The sequence below is a fragment of the Kogia breviceps genome, chromosome 1 (genome assembly GCF_026419965.1).
Source record: "Kogia breviceps isolate mKogBre1 chromosome 1, mKogBre1 haplotype 1, whole genome shotgun sequence".
Classification (NCBI taxonomy): domain Eukaryota; kingdom Metazoa; phylum Chordata; class Mammalia; order Artiodactyla; family Physeteridae; genus Kogia; species Kogia breviceps.
The window spans coordinates 141753478-141774744 of NC_081310.1; the positions used below are offsets into that span (position 1 = coordinate 141753478).

The 21267-nt window shown below is 33.2% G+C and overlaps 1 protein-coding gene across 2 annotated transcripts in view; it reads right to left on the reverse strand.

The window, feature by feature from the left end:
- The window catches only part of LRRC7 (leucine rich repeat containing 7), a 493673-nt gene that overhangs the window by 61737 nt on the left and 410669 nt on the right, over nucleotides 1–21267 (reverse strand). For both annotated transcript variants that reach the window (XM_067005975.1, XM_067005982.1), the window contains exon 22: nucleotides 12817–12936. In XM_067005975.1, coding sequence (XP_066862076.1) covers nucleotides 12817–12936 — 120 coding nt within the window. The remainder of the gene's footprint in view (nucleotides 1–12816; nucleotides 12937–21267) is intronic.

Sequence of the window (21267 nt, forward strand, 5' to 3'; positions counted from 1 at the left end):
AAAAGAAGAAAATTTGGAACATTAGGAAAGGAGAAAGAACATGGCAAGCAAATATATGGGTAAAAAAAATAAGCTTTCTTTTCCCTCTTGAATTTTCAAAATTATGTTTGATGATTGAAGTAAAATTATGTTAGTGTCTGAGGTGATTCGAAATGTATAGAGGAAATATTTAAGATAATTATACACTGAGGAGGGTGAAGGGACATATAAGAAGGTAAGGTTTCTATACTCATTTGAACTGCTAAGTGATGATGCTAGTAGACTCTTATAAGTTATGTATATATAATGCAATACCAGGAACAATAACTAAAAAAGCTACACAAAAAGATATACTAAAAACACTGTAGATAAATCAAAATTAAATTCTAAAAAAAATCAAACAACTCAGAAGAAGCAGGAAAAAGAAATTAGAGAAGCAAAAAAAGAGAAACAGAAAACAAGAACTTAAATTAAGACTTAAACCTTAATATGTCAAATTAAATGCATAGAGATTAAATACACAAATTAAAAGACAGATATTGGCAGGCTGGATTAAAAAGCATTACTCAGCTATATGCAGACTATAAGAAGTCACTTCAACTATAATGAGCTAGGCAGGTAGATATGAAAAGAATCAAAAATAAATACCATGCAAATATGAATTAAGGAAATGAGAGGTGGCTACATTAATACTAGATAAAGTGGATTTCAGAGCAAAGAAAATATACTAGGAATAAGGAGGAATTTTATAGGATGAAGAAGAGTCAATCCACCAAGAAGACATAGAAATCCTAAATGTATACACAACAAACAACAGAGGTGCAAATGTGTAAAGCAAAATTGATAAAACTAAGAAAAAATAGACAAATTCATTATTGTTATAGTTGGAGATTTCAACACCCTTCTCTAAACAACTGATAGAAGAACTAGACTGAAATTAGCAAGAAAAAGAAGAATTCAACAATACCATCAACTCACCAGATCTAATTATCATTTACAGAACATTCTATCTGACAGCAACAGGATACACATTCTCTTCAAGTTCCTACAGAATATTTACTAAGACTATATCCTGATTTGGAAAACAAATCTCAACAAATTTAAAAGAACTGAAGTCACACAGAATGTGTTCTCCAACCACAATAAATCAAACTAGATATGAATGATAGAAAAATAAAAGGAAAATATTCAAACACTTGGGAGCTAAACAATGTAGTTCTAAATAATTCATGGATCAGAGGGGAAATAAAACAATACATTGAACTGAATGTAAATGCAAAGTTGCAAAATACAGCTAAAGTAATGCATATACTAGAAAAGAAGACACCTCAAATCAATAATAAAGATACTACCTCAATAGCTTAGAAAAATAGGAGTCAAATAACCCAAAAGCAAGTGAAGGTAGGAAATATTTAAAAAGTTCAGAAATTGATGAAACTTAAAATGAATTACAGATAAAATGAATAAAACAAAGAGCTGGTTCTTTGAAAAGATCAATAAAGTTGACATATTTCTAGCAAGACTGAAAAAGAAAAAAAAAAGACACAAATTACCAAAATCAAGAGTGAAGGGGATATCAATAAAGACCCTGCAGACATCATAAGGATAATAAGGTATAATACTACAAATAACTCTACATAAGTAAATTTGACAACTCATATGAAATGGATCATTTCCTCAAAAAACACAAACTACTATAACTCGCACAATATGAACTAGGTAATTTGAATAGTCCTGAAACTATCAAGGTTGGATATAATTTAAAAACTTCCAGGAAAAAAATCTCTGGGCCCAGATGGTTACACTGGAGAATTCTATCAAACGTTTAAATAAGAGTCAACAGTAATTCTACACATACTTTTCCAGATAATAGATGAGGCAGAAAAGCTTCCCAATTTGTGAATAAAACCACATTACGACAGTACAAAAAAAAAAAAAAGAAAGAAAGAAAGAAAAAGAAAGTTACAGACTAATATCCTTTAGAATACAGATGCAAAAGTCCTTAACAAAATATTGGCAAATAGCATTCAGCAATATATAAAAAGAAACATCATGGCTGAGTGGGGGTTACTTGAATAATACAAAGCTTTTTCAATATTTGAAAATCAACCAGTGCAATGCCTTGTATTAATGGGCTACAGAAGAAAAATCATGTGATCATATCAAACGAAGCAGAATAATGTTGTGAAGAGTGTATTTATGTCAAGCACCTTACTACAATGCCTAATATGTATTGTAGATACTGTTTTATGATTATGACAACTAAACTGTTAAGCTTTATTTTTTTCTTCTTGTGTTGTTTGTATTCAGCTAGGGCAATTTTGATGCCAAAAATCGATGTTCTCGCATTTGGACATTAGAGGATAAACTTTTACAAATACATGAAAGGGAGCTCTGAAGCTTGAAGGAGAGGGGGTAGGAAGTTGCTGTTTCTCTTGCCCTAGGGACTTGGTGACAGTGCATTCTGCTGGCACAGTGCAGTATTGGGGGGGAGGGGATTCAAATTATTTGCTGATCTTAAATTTTTTAGAGCCAAATACTGGTGATATACTCCAGTGCTTCAAATGACAGATGAAAAAGTGAGGCAATAGGGCCTTTCCCTTCAGTGCATATGCCTTAGGATGGCAGCTGGCTGATATGTGCAGGCAGTCATTTGTGGCTTAGTGTATCTCTATAAGCACATTTTTCTGTGATTAAATGTCAATTTATAAAACATAGCTCTGGAATTGGAAATTATTAATCAAAATGAAAAAAACAACAGAGGATCCATAATAGAAAAAATGGTGAAATTAGAGCTAAATCTACACATTCCACCTACAGTTTGTTGTGTGATGATGCTGACTTTTACATTCCTGAAATAAAATGAAAAGGAAGATGTTAGCACTAACAATAAAAGTTTGACAATCACTTATTTTGCCCTTAAGATTTCTAGGAACCTAAAGGTAGTGGAGTAAGTCAGATAAAAATTAAGTGTCAAGAAATGGCACCTTATCATTTTGACATCCTCTATTTGGCAGCAATCCTTGATCATCTACCAGTTGTCATGTGGTTTAGGTCTTCAAATTACATAACCAATCACAGACATTTTCATTATAATGGATTAATTTCACATTTTATTTTTGCTTTTATATTTCTTCTGAAATGAAGATAGTATAAATGTTATTGAGTTAGCTCCATTTTCTGAAGTAGAATAGTCGTTTGTTTTAAGGAACATCTATGTTTAGAATTGATGAAGTAAGTAGTTTTAATCTGCCACTGTTTTCTATTGCTTTAATCTGTGGCAAGATTTTTTTCCCTCTCACTTAATAGACATTTGATAGACACTCTTTGTGTTTGCACTTTTATTAAGGAAATAATTTAGAGTCAGTCTGGGTAAGAACAATCTCCTGATTTTATGACAGTAATGTCCCACACTACTGGAGATAGCTATATTGTTGCACTGGTATTAGGAGATAAAGTAATGTGCTTTGTGAATTAAAGAATTACAAAAGCGACTGTGAAACTAAACAATACTTTATTCAGCTGTCGTTCTTGCTGTAAGTTAGAGAAGAATTTTCCATTCACATTTCTACAACTTCCTACCTGCACTATTTTTTAGAACAAATTTAATTACATAATAGGAATAGAGTAAGTTTTAAAAATACCTATGAATTAAATAATGCTAAAATCAACGGATTAAAGTATATCATCCTGGCTGTTCAGATTAACAAAAGGAATATTTGAAATGGATCATTAAATAGAGAAAATTATTTCATTGATTTTTTTTCAAAAGCTTCTTCCTGATTTAGCCACTAAGTGTATGGAACTGCCTCTGAAGGATCCCATTATCATGAAATTTTTGACTTCCTACTGGCCATGTACTCTTGCTTTGGCAATTAATTCTTGTTTAGCAAGCAAGTCTTTATATATTTTCAGGCTTCTCTCTCTTATATAAATAATTTACAATTATAGGAAGATTTGAATCTAATTGGATGTATTCATTCTTATTTCTCTAGTATAGCAAAAGGCATGGCTTCATGGGCACACTGGAAAAGGTAACACAATCATCAGTCAATAAACTTTTTAAAAAAAGGTACATTTAGTTCATCTGAATAACAGTTCTGATACTGGTAAACCCAAAAGAAGTACAATATGAAATTCTCAAGACTAGATTTGAACCCTTAGCTTACAATTCCTGTAATTGTTCTTTGGATTGCTCTATATATTTTAACTTGTACAACCCCAAACAGTGCATTTTTATCCTGTTCTAGAACAATAACATATTAACTCCATAAAAACCATGCTGAGGCTAGTGTGGTAGAAACAGAGGCATGTATTTGTTAGGGAGGGAAATTAGTGGCTGTCTTAATATAGACACTAAATATAAGCATCAAAAATTTCAATGAGCCTTCAATACGTGTTTGATAGATGCCTAAAAATGTCATCAATGGTTGATGCTTAATCACAGTAGTCCCATAAGATATAATTTTCACCTACTTACTTTATTCCTAATCCTTCCTAACCTGGAATGATATTTATGACAGTGGGTATGTTCACTTCTCAGGCAACTGGTGTGATTGGAACTGTTGCTTAAAACTCCCTTTTCAATCTAAGGGTGAAATTAAGGTGTGAATACTTACTATTCACACAAATATTCAGTTCCAGATCTGAGCACCAAAACTCAAAGGAAAGTGGAGCTGCATTATCATTGATATAGAGAGTCAAAGTTCTGCTAGGGTTAGAGGTTCTTTTTCATTTGGACACATTTGGTATTTTCCCACAGTTCCGCTTTCCTTTTTAAACTTATGTACCTTGAAAAAAGTGGCTTTTGGTCAAGAGAAAAACTCAATATATTTGTGTAGGAAATGTCTCTCTGGGGGCAACAGATAGTGCTAAAAGTTTTTGTTTATTTGTTTTTGATAATTAAAAAATCTGTAATTGTATGACTTCATCAATCTACCCTTCCACTGACTCACTTCTCGTTTTGGGGGCAAAGCTCACTGATAACAAATGCATCTGACTGCTATTTCTTCTTGAAGTCCAGCAGCCTAGTAGAAGTGACACCAACATGAGTGAGGGTGATAGGAAGAGGATGGTTGAGGGAAGCAAGGAGACTCTCAACCTACCAACTGACTCAAAAAGATCTCTTTTCCTAATGTTTATAAAAATGTTTGGAGTTCAAAATGACTCTATATGCAGGATTCCAGTCTGGTTTTGAGTTTCAGTGATGACCCAGTCTACCAGAAGAAAAATTTACTGCAACCAGTGCAAAATTTGCTCCTATCAGAGGAGAAAAATGAGGCTTGGGAAAGAGAATCAGAAAAGAGGGAGCCAGCATTGTGCTTGGCATTACTCACAGTAATAGAGAATATTGGTTTTGTTTGCTTATGGACTGATGAAGTCAAGGCATTACTCCTGGGCATTCTTCACTGTTAATAATGCACATTGCTTTAGGAGGGAAAAAGTACAAAGCCTTAGGTGAAACTTACACTACTTGACCTATTCCTTTCTGTACAAAAGGAGTTTAGCTACGGCATTGACATTCACTAAAGTTTCAGAAGCAGTTTTTTAAAATTTCAATATTAAACTAGAACAGATATGCTTGACTTTTATGTTATTGATGGAAATAGGAAACATTTCTATTTCCCTGTCTCTTATCTCTCATATGTTAAGGTTTACCCAATTGATTTTCATATCTGCTTCATCCACACCTTGACTTGCCCTCTTATAGCCTCAGGATTTGTTCTACTTGCTGCCATTCCTATGTTTTCTAATATTTAAATCTTCACCTATCTTTCTTGTTTATTCCAGACTTTCCTCTATTTCTGTGTGAGTTACATCCGCCTTCCGCCCCTGCCCCACCTCCTGTTCCCTGCCTTTGATATAAGGGATTCCAACAGCAATAATGTCCATTCTCAGTTAAATATAAAAGCCAATAATTGTAGTTACATTTATTTCAGTTCCATATATATAGAGTACTGATAGCAATATTTGTTTATAAAGGCAGTAATTTTGGAGAAAATTACTTTTCAATGACTACAACTTAAAGATTATACATTTTAGATAAGATTTTTTATAGCATGTAAAAAGATTTTATTTAAATTACTAAATGTATAGCTTGATTTTTCTTAAGTTGATTTTCTTTTAAACATCTACTTATTTTAAAATGACATAAATTTATTCTTATCCTGTGAAAAATTCTACAACAGACTGATTATTGTTACCAAGAGAAAAATCAGTCCCAGTAGTAGTTTGATTCAGTTGTTTTAAACACAAATGATGGTGTGGTTGTATAGTCAATAGCAAAACAATTTAAGATTTTCAAAAGATATTTTAGACTTGATCTTTCTATATATGTATAAAAAGAAACAGTAAAATGCATTATACTAAGAAACATGACAAATGGCAAAATTATAATAAGGAATGAATGTTAATAAATTAAAATATTTTTTAATACATCATATGGTCTGAAAAAGCAAAAATTTCGATTTGGGGGCCTGTGAAAGAAAGAATTAAAAGAACATAAACATGACCAAACCCCACATAATTTCTTTTAGTTTCTGCTAATGAGTTCCTGGGCATGCCTCAGAGATGACGAGCATCTGGAAATCCTGAAGCTCTTAATGGCTGAGCTTGCAATGGCTGGCATTGTAGATGTGAGAAAATCATGGGCAAGTTCAGCATAAGGGGCATGTCTGTGAGCCGAGACTAAATTAGCTACATTTTAATATCTTTTTCTTCAATTAGGTACATCCTGATGTTGACCCTTGATACCCACCTTTATTATTCTAACTGCCAAGTCATTATGCACTTAACCTAGAATAACAGACACTTGAGGAGGAAAGACTCACTAATGCTGAAAGAGACCTTTGAATGTCTAGTCTTTACATATTAAAGCATTTTCAGATTTAATATCACTGGAATTTTAAAGTTTCTTGGTTACCCTTTCAAGAAGAGAAATGTTTTAAGTTTCATTTGTTTTAATATGTCACTTCAGCCTTTTTGCTGCAATGTTTTCCTGCTCCAGCATTTTAACATACCCTTACAGGTATTATCCTTCAATTGAAAATCTTCTCAGGGATATTCAACCTTTTTAAGACTCTCAATACTTTTAACAGAGTTTGTCATTTCAGATGTAGAGAAAAACAGCCTTGTCATCCTTATGGAGAATTCTATCAAATCAGAGTACAATGTCTGACTTTAAAATGAAAATGGTTTTCATTTATATTTTAAATTATGACCTTCGTACTATATTCGGTTACATTTAGGAGAGTCATCTAAAATATTTAGTCACCCATGTGATCTTGGCAAGTAACCTAACCTCAACTCCAAGTCTCTAACTGAGAAAGTCTAAATTCAGTGTCTTCTTTCATTAAAGTGGACAAAAATAATAGTGTTTACCTCATATGATTGTTGTGAAGATAAGACGAATGAATACATGAAAGCATTTGGCACAATGCCTGACACAGGGTAGTATTTCATGCATGGTACCTCATAGCTCTTACCATGGTGACTGCGACTTAATCCAATAGACTGAATCAGTAAAAGCAAAGAAGTGACACGGCTCTAAAATGCAGATACTCCTTCTGAGCACTTTTGTTAAAAACTAAAGTTTTTAACAACAATTTTCAAAGTGCTCAAGTAGTACTGTCTGGAATTTGAGGGTGTGAGGGTGGATTTACCTTACTGTGACATGTTCTTCTAGCAGTGATTCCCAGACTTTTTGAATTAATGGACACCAGAATTTGAGATTCTGGAGACTGACATAGCAAGAGAGAATCTAAAAACGACCTCCTACTATTATGCCACTGAAAAAAGAGGCTAGGATTTAACACCCTCAACCCTTTGCCATATATTAGCCATTCTCAGGTACATAGAACAATGATGGTAGATAGAGGAGCAAAATTCTTTCTGATAGATGAACACATTTTGTTTATTTTATATTTCTAAACCTCTGGATCCACAGCTTGGAGGGTACCCACATTTGTTCTCCTGTAATGCTTGGAGTACTGATAGGCATAGCCATAGGTATTACCAATATTAGTTCAAAAGATACAATAACTAGAACAGAGAGCCACAAGTTCAATCATAGTCTTTCTAAAATGGATTTCCCACTGAATCTCTGCAGCATCACAGTACTTTCTGATCACAGTAGTATCACAATACTAGTACTACACAGTAGTCTTATCCTAGTAGTAGCATCATAGTAGTATCTCTTGGCATAGAGATAAGATTTTAAAAATCTTCTGCAGAGACTTTGAGAAGCAGACTCAAATGGGGGTACTGACTAAGACTTCTTCACCACTTATTATCCTTGATTCTGCATTCCATTTGTAGTTTAATTTCTGATTTTTCATTCTCATCCTATCTAGCCTAATGACTACTTACTTCAGGACAACGGCAAAACCAACACTGACTTAAAAAAAATTGATTGTAGAATAAAATATAAACTCAAAGGATAATAGTACAACATTCACCCCTATATTGGTAAATCCAGCAGCCCAGGCTAATAATCCCATTACCATTTTCATTTCCTTAGGTTGATTCTCACTAGAATTTTAACTTGATATCCTCAATTAATATATAATAAAAAACTAAAATTGAATATTTAAAGCATTCTTTATTCTCTTTACTCTGTGATGTAATAGGTAAACATATCCATTATTAGGTTCTAAAGTCTCAGATTTTAGGCAAAAGTGTTATAACATAGGGTAGTCACAAAATGCTTATGATAGTAGGAAGAAGCTATATATGAGTTTACACATGAAAGATGTGTAAAATGTGTAAAATTTTAAATACATATTACATTATTTCACATTTGACAAGACGTGTAAAAGGCTACTGAAATTTTCAGATAGATTAAACAATTATTTTAGCCATTAACAAGAATAACTAGCTCACAAATGTTTAATCAATACAGAATTGCATGGGGTTCTCAAAGCAAGTAGAGAAGCAAGCAAATGATCATCATGATTTGTATTGATGATATGAGTAAACATAATATTATGGACTTTGAAAATAGATTTTATGTAAAATGGATGCATGAATGGATAATGTAATCATCTGTTAATTCCATTTAGAGTAATAAATGAATAAGGCTTTTCCTTTTATGGGAAAATTATAGTAGCCCTTTGCAACTAAGTCCGTGATTATGGTTCTCTCCTTTGGTCAGGTTATGTAAGGGTCCTTTGGCTCTGATAGGTACTCCTTCAATTTCCTACCATCACATTCACAGTCTCCTCTTTTTTCATAAAGAAGCAGATTTCCCTACTTTCCTGAGATTTCCAACTTCCTCTTCACCAATCGCTTCTCATCAGCTTTTAAATATAATCAGGTGTTTGCCATCTTAAATATTCCTTCTGTCTTCCTCATATCCCCTTCCAGATTCTATCGTAATTCTCTTTCCTTTTAAAAGGAAACTCCTTTCTTGAGTTCTTTAAAAGTTTCTCTATTTCTTAATGTGTAGGTTCCTATGGATTCTGCCCTGTCAGTTAAGTAAATTACTTTTGCCAAGACCACCAATAAACTTTTTGTCTCTAAAGCCAAGGAGCCTTTACTCACTTACCTTGCTTAATTTTTTTTTGCACCATGTGATACTGTTGACCCTTCCCTCCTTTAAACATTTTTTTCTACTTGATTTCTAAGGTGCCACTTTTCCTTGTTTTTCCTTCTACAGTTTTTTAGTGGTCATTGGAGTTGAAAGTGCATCTATTCTATTCCAACTGATTAGTCAAGGCTAATCATGTAATTCCGCTCATCTTGCTAGGGGTGAGAAGTCCTTAGCTATTTTGGATCAATGAGATGTAAAAAGAGGCTTGTGGGGGGATTTAGGGAAGAAAGGTTTTGCTTGTAAGAGACAGGTATGGGAAACTTGGTTCTCTCTCCTGATGGATTGGAAGGAGGAAGCTTGTTATCTTCAATTGCCATAGGTAGCCATCTGATAATTATGAAAGGAACCAATTTTAGGATAAAGCCAACAATATGAATGGAAGAGTGGAGAGGGAAAAAAAACCCTAAGTATTTAAAATTATCCAACTGAAGACTAATCAGAGCCTTACCCTAGATCTTGTCTACTTCTTATGTTAGGTAAATATTTTAGTGTTCAAGGCTGGAATTTTCTATAACTTGTGGTAGAAAGAAACTTATTGACAAAATCGTTGGTCATTCCTTCTCTGTTCTTGTTTCTAAGAACATGCCTTAAATGTTGGTGTTCTGTGGAGTTCTGTGTTGTCTATCTGTCTCACTTACGACTCAATTATGACTTATGTTTTAATGATTGCTAAATTTGTATCACCAACTAAGATTTCTCTCCTGAACTTCAGAAAAATATATCTAAATATCCACTAAAAATTTCCACTCATATTTCCTAAAGATACCTCAAATCTACATCTTAAAATTTAAACTTCCCTTCCCTCCTCCACTTACACCTATTAATCTTTTGCTTTCCCGTCTCAGTGAATGGCACATCATGATCATACAAATTAGAAACCTGGGGATTAGTCTTGGAACTCTTAGCTGTCTCTTAGGCCCTATGTCCAGTCAATCACAAGATCACGTTGGCTCTACCTTCTAAGAATATATTGGATCTTTGCATTTTCTCTCTACCACCCGTTGCTTCCATCTACTCTCCCTTGGATTACAAGAGAAGCTTTGTAACTCATTCCATGGCCTCTAGTTTTTCTGCTCCCCAATTCATTCTCTGAAAAGCTGTCAGAGTGCTCTTTAGATGAAAATTTAATGATGTCTGTCCCCTGTTTAAAACACTTCTTCCCCTGCTGCATAGCACAGGGAGATCACCTCTGTGCTTTGTGACCACCTAGAGGGGTGGGATAGGGAGGGTGGGAGAGAGGGTGATGCAAGAGGGAAGAGATATGGGAACATATGTATATGTATAACTGATTCAGTTTGTTGTAAAGGAAAAACTAACACTATTGTAAAACAATTATACTCCAATAAAGATGTTAAAAAAAAAAACAAAAAAAAAACACTTCTTCCCATTTCTTTCAGAATAAAGCCCAGCATAATCTGGTTCATGCTTATCCTCCTAGCTTTATTTTCTGCCACCCTTCTCTCTTAACTTTCTTTAATTTCTTTAGTAAACTTGTGTCCTCTCCAGGTGCCCTCCTAGCCATCTTCACAGGACTATATCTGCAGTGCTGGATATTGCTCAATAGGCAGATTAATAACGTGTATAACACCTGCAAATCAGAATGTTAACAATAATTTTGGGTAAAATAATTTGATATTTAATATATCTTTTTTAAAAAGCACTGAAGTATTTATCAAGAGAAAAATCACCACTTAAGTTACAAAGAAAGTATGGGATTATGTAGTGTTTATGTTATGAAGCACAATTATAAAATGAACATTTATGAGCTTAAGAGCTAGAGTGTAAGAATCACAATTCAGCTTAAGAAACAGAACAGTACTAAAACTAATATCAGCTTTGTCCCTGATTCTACCCCCAGCCTCCTCTTTAGAGATAACCATAATCCTAAATTTATGTTAACCATTCCCTTATAAAAAGTTTTCTCACTCATATACTTATGCCTAAATAATATATTTTTAGTTTTGCTTGTTTTTGAGATTTATAAATATGGAACTCTTGATGTGTGCCATCTTCTGAAACTTGTTTTTCACTCAAACTATGCTTCTAAAGTTTATACACATTATCTTAATTATAGCTAACAAGTGTTCATTGCTGTAAGGTATTCCCTTGTGTGAATATTTTTTATCATGTTTTGTGTGATAGACATTTAGGCTTATCCAGTATTCTACCATTGTAAGTGTTGGTATCTTGAATGACACACACAAGAGTTCTTCTAGGATAATATCTTAGGAGGGCAATTATTGGAATGTTGGATATATGCATATTCAGCTTTATAAGATAATTTGTTGCCAATGTGATTGTGCTTTATACTCCCACAAGAAGTATAGAGTTTACATTGCTCTTATACTTGCAAAGAACTTATATTTTCATACTTCTTAATTTTTGTTAGTCCAGTAGGTATAAAATAGCATTTTTTCTGTATTTCCCTGATTGATAAAAAGGTTGTTTTATTTTAATGTTAATTTACTCTCCTAATGCCCTTGTATTTTACCATACTTTTGGTACTGTGTTATATGTCTTTTCATATTGATTTGTAGGAGTTTTAAAAAATATATTCTGGAATATAAATCCCTTGTCCCCCATATATGTTGCAATTATCTTCTTGGCTATAGCTTTCTTTTTGCTCCCTTTATGGTGATTTAACATGAAGTATTACAATTACGTACTTATCACTGAACCTACCTCACCAGACTAATAGGTCCTAGAGGTAAGACACTATACCATATCTTATTCATTTTTGTTCCCTAACATCTAGCAAGTACTCAACACATAGTAGTGTTGCTTAGCACATACAGTTGCTCACTAAGTGTCTGATGAATGAATGACAGGATGAATGAGTTGCTATGACTTTAGAAACGGTGAATCAATCTTTTGTGGTCAAATTTCATTTTATGCAAATTGGCTACACCATGCTGCTGAATCCAACAGAGTCAGAAAGTATACATTACACAATTTCCTGTAGTTGCACTTCAAAGGTGGGTTTCAGACACAAATAAGAGGTGATAGATCTTCAGAGAGGTGGCAGGATGTTGTTTATAAAAATTCATTACCAGCTCTGAGCATTTGACAATGTTCACTTTTCATTCTTTTCAATGCACTTACAGTTAACCAGACTCCCTATTGTGGGATAGTATTTAGCCTAAATTTATCACAAAGTTAGAAATGATGTTAAGACGCAAGATATGGATTACATATTACAATGGATATGCAAGATTCATGGTTTGTGTCATTAATTTGAAATTGGTTACCTTTTTAGTAATGGTGTCCGGAGGTACATCCCGCCTCCCAAGAGGATAAGGATTCCACTGGCCACTAGGAGATACATCTTCTTGTCCATTGTCTAAAATGTTGCTTTGCTGGGACGGGGTCTATTGCAAAAATGGTATGGCATTCTTTAGTGATGTAACAGAAGTTTATCATAGTTTTCTGAAAAGAGTCCCTCATGATTATGGTAAAATTAATTTTGTTTAATCACAGAAAAACATATATGCTAAACTGGAGGTATTATTATACACTATTTACGTGGTAAGAATTGTAAATTAATAGCTTTTTGGAAGCAGTGAGAAATTCAATTAAAATAACCATCTTATAGTTATTTACTGAATTTTAAAGAGAAGTTTAAATTTACAGTACTGGAATAAAAATAATCAGGATAAAATTAACCAATTGTTAAAAACTACAACATTTTTAAAGTTGCTTCATTTGTTTCTTTAGTGTGATCTTACCATTTGGAATATAAACTGAAACCATATAATACATAGTATGTAACTTCCAATATTCCAAAACATAACCTAAAACAAATTTTATAAGGCTGTATTGATTCTGGGAGAATGTGTCTTGCACTAATCCAAAATGGTATTAACACTAGCATAGTGCGAGATTCATGGCACTATGACATTATCTACAGATCGCTTAGAGGAAAGATTAACACATCAAAAAATATTGTGCTGTTAGAATTTCAGTGTAAATAAATCATAATTGTTTTGATTCCAAATTTATTTATATAGATCATTTATGCATTAAAGTTTACACTCCATATATATTTTATTTTTGGCTGATTTACTGCTTATTAGTTTTGACAAATAATAATACTCCTGTCTTTACTGATATTACTACTAGATATTTTGGGAGGCTTCTGTAGTCTGACCTGAGTAACAGAAAATAATCATACATCATCAGAAAGATGACCTCCCGTGGAGGGATACAGTAATGCGATATTTTTCCTGTCGAAGCCGATTAACTTTTTCCATAGGCTTTCTCCTCCTCTAAGCTACGGGATATACAAGTACTGCTTGATTTCCTGGGGAATTCTTATGTGATAAGATATTATACTCAATGTTTCCTAGGCCATTTTCTCCACATGTTTTGGAGGATCCCTATGGATAAAGAAAGCCTGGTTATAGAGTGTATGTGCATCTCTTTGTGTGAAGAATGGTCCTCCAACCCTGGAATGAGGGAACTGGGCTATTCTCTTCAAAACATGACGCAGATGGTCGCTTGCCAGGCTTCATCCAGTTATACGGAGTGCTCCTAATTGTTCTTTAGAAAACAATTATATAACCACCCCATCTGCATTTTGACTACATGCATTTTTAAAAAGCATTGCTTGGAACTATTAAAATATTTTATTTATTATGACAAGGTTAATTAAACAAAATTAGATGAAATTTTCCTGGGGTCTAGTGGATATGGTGAAAAGTAAGGAAATAATTCAATTTTCTTCTCTGACTTTGGCCATGTGAATTCCTTTTTCATGAGCATATCAGAAAGTATGAAAAAAGAGAAAAAAGGTACGGAATTGAGGCTCCTGGGTTAGTTGGGAATGAATCTACATGTATTTGTTTGAAAATCAAATAGAGGTAACATATTTATAGTATATATTACTTGAAAATAACCAGACAGCCATTCAATGACCATCTGTCTGATTTCAAGCATTAATTTTCTAGTCTTTACCTTTTAGAGATTAATGTTTGCATGTGCCCACACACGATTTTTCTAGCTATTAATATGATAAATCAAACTGTTAAAATTAAGCAGTTAAAATAGAATTATGCAGGGCAGGCACTACTGGAGAGTTTTCTTTTTGAATTTTTAGTACTCATGTCTTTTCTGGTTTGGTTTCTTTGCCAACAAAGTGGGATAATAAATATATTCAACTAGCTGGGTCTGTGGAACACAGATTTTTGATAAGTGATCAGAATTCAACACATATAATCTTTTTTCCTCCATATCATCTTCATCTTCATCTCCATTTCCTCCACTAAACTCCCTTCAGCTGCCCAGACATGACTCCTAGTCACAGAGAGCAACTGAGAATTGCAAGATTCTTTTCAATGTAAAAGAAGGCTAAAACCCTTAGTCAAAATCTTAATATCATGATAATGAGATTCTTCATTAATTTAGCAATTAATCTCTCTCTTTTTAAAATTAGAATTAACAACCGCACCAATTTCTTTATGTTACAGGGCCCAAAGAGAACATAAACATGCAGACACGTGAAAAAAATACTTTGACTAGACAGCAAAATTAAAGGAATTTCCTGAAAGCAATTTCCTTTATTAATTTCAAGAATGCTCTGGCTTCTTTGTTTTTCTGAAGTGAGACACCCTACTGGTGACTTAAGTTTGCAAAAAATAGACCATGAAAACAGTTTATTAATGTTTGGGAGGGAGGAACCCAAAAGAGAATTATGCAGTGGGTTCACATTCTTTCTCAAAAGGAGTGAGTATAGCTATTTACAAAAATGTACTTCTGATAAAGTGCTCCTGAACTTCAAATAAATGAAGTTACTTAGTTGTTAAAATTCTATGAAAAGTTACAAGGAGCAACTGTCACTATTGAATTTTATTATTTCAAAGAAAATAAGCAAATTGAGGTTCAATTATCTTTAGTATCACATTCTAGTTATTTTCTTTAGATACTTCAAAAGGTTAAGAATTAGTCTTTTCCTCACCACATATGACCAATTAAATATAAAATACATGGAAAATCATCACAGTATACCATTTCTTCAGCTTCTAAATTCTGTAGATCCTTAATATTTCAAAATAAAAGAAAAACTCGTCAATGTGATTTAGTGAAAAGTCAGAAATTATATTTGTTAAGAAATTCGGTAATGCTAGTAGAAGTTTTGCTGAACAGATGCTAATCCCAAAGACGACTGTGAACATTTGTAGATTTAACGTTTATGATTTTGACTACTGTGAATGATCACAAGCATCTATTAGAAAGAAGAAGTAATTTCTAATTTTGCTGAGACATAAATGTGCATGAATATGTGTCTTTATATATCTGTGTATGCATGAGCATGTATGAGTGTATGCATGCAGGTATGCATATGTGTGCCCATATATGAGGATATGTGTATGTAGAGGATTCACATATATGAGTAAATGAGCTTAGCTTATCCAGTAGCTTTGCTCTTGACTGTTAATTGATGGGTGCACTGAAAGCTTGGGAAATTCACTTATGGCATTTAGTTGGAGGAATTATGTGAGAGTGGTATTAGAATTTGGCACTGTGCAAAGGTCTTGGGATATATTCCTTAAGAACTCAAGGATCTATTTTGCTTAGTAATTGGCACATGGTTCACAGAGGGCATTACCACAGCTTCAAAAAAATGTGTGAAAACAACTTTCCCCAAAGTATTTTCAGTGAAATTATTCTTCTTCTGCCTATTTTTTGAAAAAAGTAGGTTATAAAGACAAATATACACCAAGTTTGGATCTTAATTATTATGATTTCACAGGGTTCAATCTGAAGATGGTAATGTAATGTCCAGATGATTTTAAAGCTAGTATTTCATTATAATGGTGGGGAAGCATCTGTATGAGTACTAAGCTTATTTTGGTAATTTTAGTCACTGTCTCTGAGGATTTATGTGGATTTACAGGCTGAAGGCTTTTTTCATAATTAGAAAGATAAGTGAATCCTTCTTGAGCAATAGGTAGCCAATAATAAATGCAACAAAATCAGTAGAAACTATAGGCTATAAGTTACCCCAAGGTGCTGCAGAAATATTACTTTGCTTTCAGCAAACAAAATGAAACAGAACAAAACAAAACAAAACTGGAATTAAGGAAGTAAACCTTGGAACTAGGGTGAACGAATGCATATCAGATATTGTTACTATTTGATCCTGAGTCACTTGCATAGGTCTATAAGAAAGGACATTAGAAATTTGAAAAGAATTTAGGTGCAAACATTGCTATCTAAACTCTAATTCAAAAGATGGTGGAATAAGTATCAATTAATAAAACAGATACTGAGGCCATCTTATTCCAGGCAAAATTATATGAAAAGATCATTGAATACATATATTTCCATAATTTCAACTTCCCTTCCTCTGAAATTGTAATTTATATTAGTGTCTGTTTCAATAAGCCAATAAGCAGTAGGTACTATGGTGTAATACTATGTTGGTAAAAGTTAAAAAAAAAAAAGAAAAAGAAAAAAATTATCAATTTCTCCAGTGTAGAAGAGACCACACTATTTATATTGGCAGCTGGACACCTGCAGATGGGGAGTTAGAAAAGGCCAGGGATTTCTTTCCCAGCCTTGCATGTCTCTGGAGCAGTATTATGGATGATTAAGTTGTGATTTTCTTAGGTTCAAAACCTTTGGCCTTTTCCTGCTACCAAACATATTTCTTGGTGCTACTGAGTGCTCAGGAAATACAAGTGGATCTTAAAGAGGGCAAGGTAACTATTAGCATTTATTAAGCTCAGCTAAATAAGAGAGCACTGTATCTGTAGCACATAGGGGATGATTTGGGTCATGATATATTTTAGATTACTTATTGTGTTCTACTTGTGTATTCTTTTCTCCATCCCATAAGATCTACTTTTCTGGATTGTTGTGAAGATAATATACTTATGCATATGAAAGAGCTTTATCAACTATTATGAATTACAGTCTATGAAAATGCCCGATTTTATAAACATTTGAGAAGACATCATCATATACAAGAAATAGCAGGGACTTGAGTGCTAAACAGAGTCGGATTCAAATTCTACTACCATGCTAGGTGTAGGGGTTACAACAGTAAAACAATGAAAATATAGTTGAGTTCTTTTGTGTAACACGAGTCTCAGTTTCTTCTTCTATGCAATGGTGAAAAGTAATTCCATTCAGGGTTTTTGTGAGCGTTGTGAAAAAAAAAATTTAAGTATCTCATGGTACTATGTACATAGTAGATTTCCAATAAATCCTAGTCTTTGTTCTTCTCCTATCAAAATACTTATTTTTTCTACCATTAATCTGGATAATAAAAATGACAGTTTGAACTGACATTTTACGATATTATATCTCTCTTTGATAACATAAAATTTCAAGACATTAGCTAAGCTCAGTTACAACAGAACATATCCAAAGAAGCACACTGAACCATCAATAACGTCATAGAAAGTTGTCTTAAATGCTTTTTGGAGAGGCAGTGAATAAATGACAAATGAATAAATGAATGAATGAATGAATAAGTAAATAAATAGATAGAGAATACTAATAATTTATAATTTAATAGCTGACTTATATGTCTTAGATGTTCTGGTTATGAATACTATTAAATTTTTTATTAAATTAGAGTAAGCATCAAAAGAAGAAAATATTAAAGGAAATTAAATTTATTAAACTAATTTTGTGGTTTTCTTTATTTGCATTCTGTTAATATCAAAAGAGGTTCTGTAAAATTACCATAGAAAATGTAATTTACTATCTATAATACAGAAAGACTATATTTAGCTTGTGATCCATGAAAAATGTACAGTACTCGACCTGGAATATAATAAATATGAAAAAATAGAAATATTCAAAACACATAGCAAAATCTGGGAGAGTCTTTTCTTTTTATCCACATAAATATTCACTGTGTAAATACTTCAAGTTCAGAGTTCTTCAGCTTTATTCAAAAATAGTTATATCCTTTAAGTAGTTTATTACAAATTTGTTTAAAAGAAAATTGAGAAAAAAAATTAGATATGTTTTGGTAGCCTAAAAAAAAAAATCCAAACCGAAAAACAAATAATTTGCTCAGTCAGGACCTCAGGTAGTACCCTTTTGTCAATTACCATAATGGAGGGATGGGGAGGTAGGAATCACAAAAAGGTGCCCTCTCTGGGTACATAACTTGCAAGAAGACAATCTCAGTGTAACAGGGAAAATACAAAAAGGTGCTCCTTTCTTCTAATTACAAGAGGTTAAGTCTTGCCATCAGAGAGTGTGGGGAAAGGGTCTGGATTTCAGCCCCTGAATGTTCCCTGGGGAGGGCACCACCTATACAAAAGTATGCTGCAACTCCATACCCAGTTCTTAACTGGTAATATGTGAAAACATTCATTTAGATTCCTTAGGACACTTCATTTATTCTTTCCAGGACACCCCAAAGTCATTTACCACAGTACTTAACTAGAGGTAGCCAGTGTTATCATTCAGGAATTTTATGAATAAAAAGATAGCTCCAGGATTTTCGCAGGAGAATGAACAGTTTTTGTCAATTTTATTTACTGAAATCTTTTTATTTCGATCTTACTCTATATTTTAGTGCAATTCTCATGGCTAACAATCATTTAGAGGCTGTAATGATATCTTAAATAGCTGATACTAATTTTTATTATCTTAAGTGGAAAGATGAAAGTGCTGTAACAGGTTTTTATGTATTTGTAAATCAAAGGAAAATAATTTTTGCCTATCTCTCCTCCTGGTGAGAAGAGTTCCAGGAAATTGAACCTCAATCATAGGACTTGTTATCAACGGTTAGTGGAGAATCTGAAAGGCTGCACCTTAAGAGAGGTTGACCCTAAAGTTTGGCAGAAAAACCAAACAAATTTTCAAATTAAGGAGCTCTGCAGAAGAGATGTACCTGAGCACAAAGACAAAAGGGCAGAGACATAGACTGGAATCCATGAAAGGAAGTAGAGCATGGAGTAGTCTTGAAAGTGACTAAACATCCAGTAACCACCCTGATAATGTTCTTGCACTAGCAGCAAGGTAGAAAAGTTGTCCAGATGCTTAAATGTCTACAGTTTACAGGGCTTAAACTCATCATTTGGGTCATAAAATCTTTTGGGGGCAATGGAGTAGTTGCCCTGACTGTTTATTTCCATCCCTTGCTTTCTTTCTTCTCCCTTTTATTTATTTTTTGGTGTGTATAATAAAGTATTGATGATAATTCATTTTGAGATAGACTATTTCATTACTTGAATTACTCTTTTTGGGGGGGGCCTGGATGGCAGCTTATTTATTTATGTATTTATATTGAAGTATATTTGATTTACAATATTGTGTTAATCTCAGTTGTATGCAAAGTGATTCAGTTCTAAATATATCTGTGTGTATATATATACTGAAATGTATATATATATTTATATATATATTCTTTTTCAGATTCTTTTCCATACTTGAATTATTCTTGGTTTGCAATTTAAGGTAGTTTCCAAAAAGAATTCCTTTAGGTCATCTCTGTGCCCAACTGAGTAAGGTTGCAATGTCTCCAAATATAACTCTGCAATATTTCAGTTACAGATCATAGAGCTATATTGATAGTTAATGAAGCCATTCTAAAGGGTACCCCCCCAAAACGTCAGAAAATTAATATAGCAACACAGAGGTACCTAATTTATATCTGGAGAATAATTTATACATTGAGAAACAGTGCTTCAAGTGTATTACCATTTTTCAGACGTTGAATATATCTATATTATCCTATAGATTGATGAGAAAATAGGGCTAAAAACTAAGCAAAATAAAGGGTTACCCATATGATATAATTTCAAGGGGTTCAAGCAATAGCTTTTTTCATACCAAGATCTCTCAAATCTGCTCACTGTAACTTGAAATTCTATGATTGTAGTTTAAGGGTTTGATTTCTATTTAAGTACCAAGCCCTCCACAAAAGGTGTCTATTTAAGTTGTGATAGCTTGTCTGTTCCTTAGTGTGAATAAGTTTCAAGATCTTTTTGAATACTGGTTTTGTTAGGGCAGAAGATGAAATCCCTGGGCATCTAAGAGGACATGAAGAACAGACTAGAGGCTCCAGTGAAAAGGGTCTCACTGATGGTAGTGTGCTGGAGATGACTTGTACTAGCTCATGAGAGCTGACTATTCTCAGTCCCAATTCTGAGTTCAGTGATGTCAAGTTACTACTTTGAAATTGGTCAGAGAGGAAGTGTTTTATCATTGACATAGGTTAACACCATAAATCAGTCATTTTTCTCCCTGGAGAGAGTTACCTACACAATACTGGTCCTGTAACAGGAGACTGAGGACAAGGAAAATAATTTTCAAAAGTTCTCAATTAAGTTAGCTTTTTTTTTTCCCCCAAAGTGATCATGGGTGATAAAAAAGCTGTGAATTTAAATGTCTCCTTAATTTTATTAGTCTCCTCAGAGTAGGAAGCAAACTATACAGAGTTAGGGGCTGTTATTAAGGCTAATTTGACAATAAAACATGAGTTTGTGGTCTTATAACACTCATTTTCCTGGGATGGGAGTTTTCTCCACATGTTCATTAATTTGATTAAGAGAAGAGTGTCTGGAGGCTACCATCATTTTGTTATCCTTATTTTTGCATTGCTTTTTTTTTTGTAAAAACTTACTAGGTTAATGACTACATTAATAGTATCATCATAATGACATATTGTGTGAAAATGACTCATTAGCTTCCATCGAAATGTAACTAAGAGTGCATTAGTCAATTTGAACAGG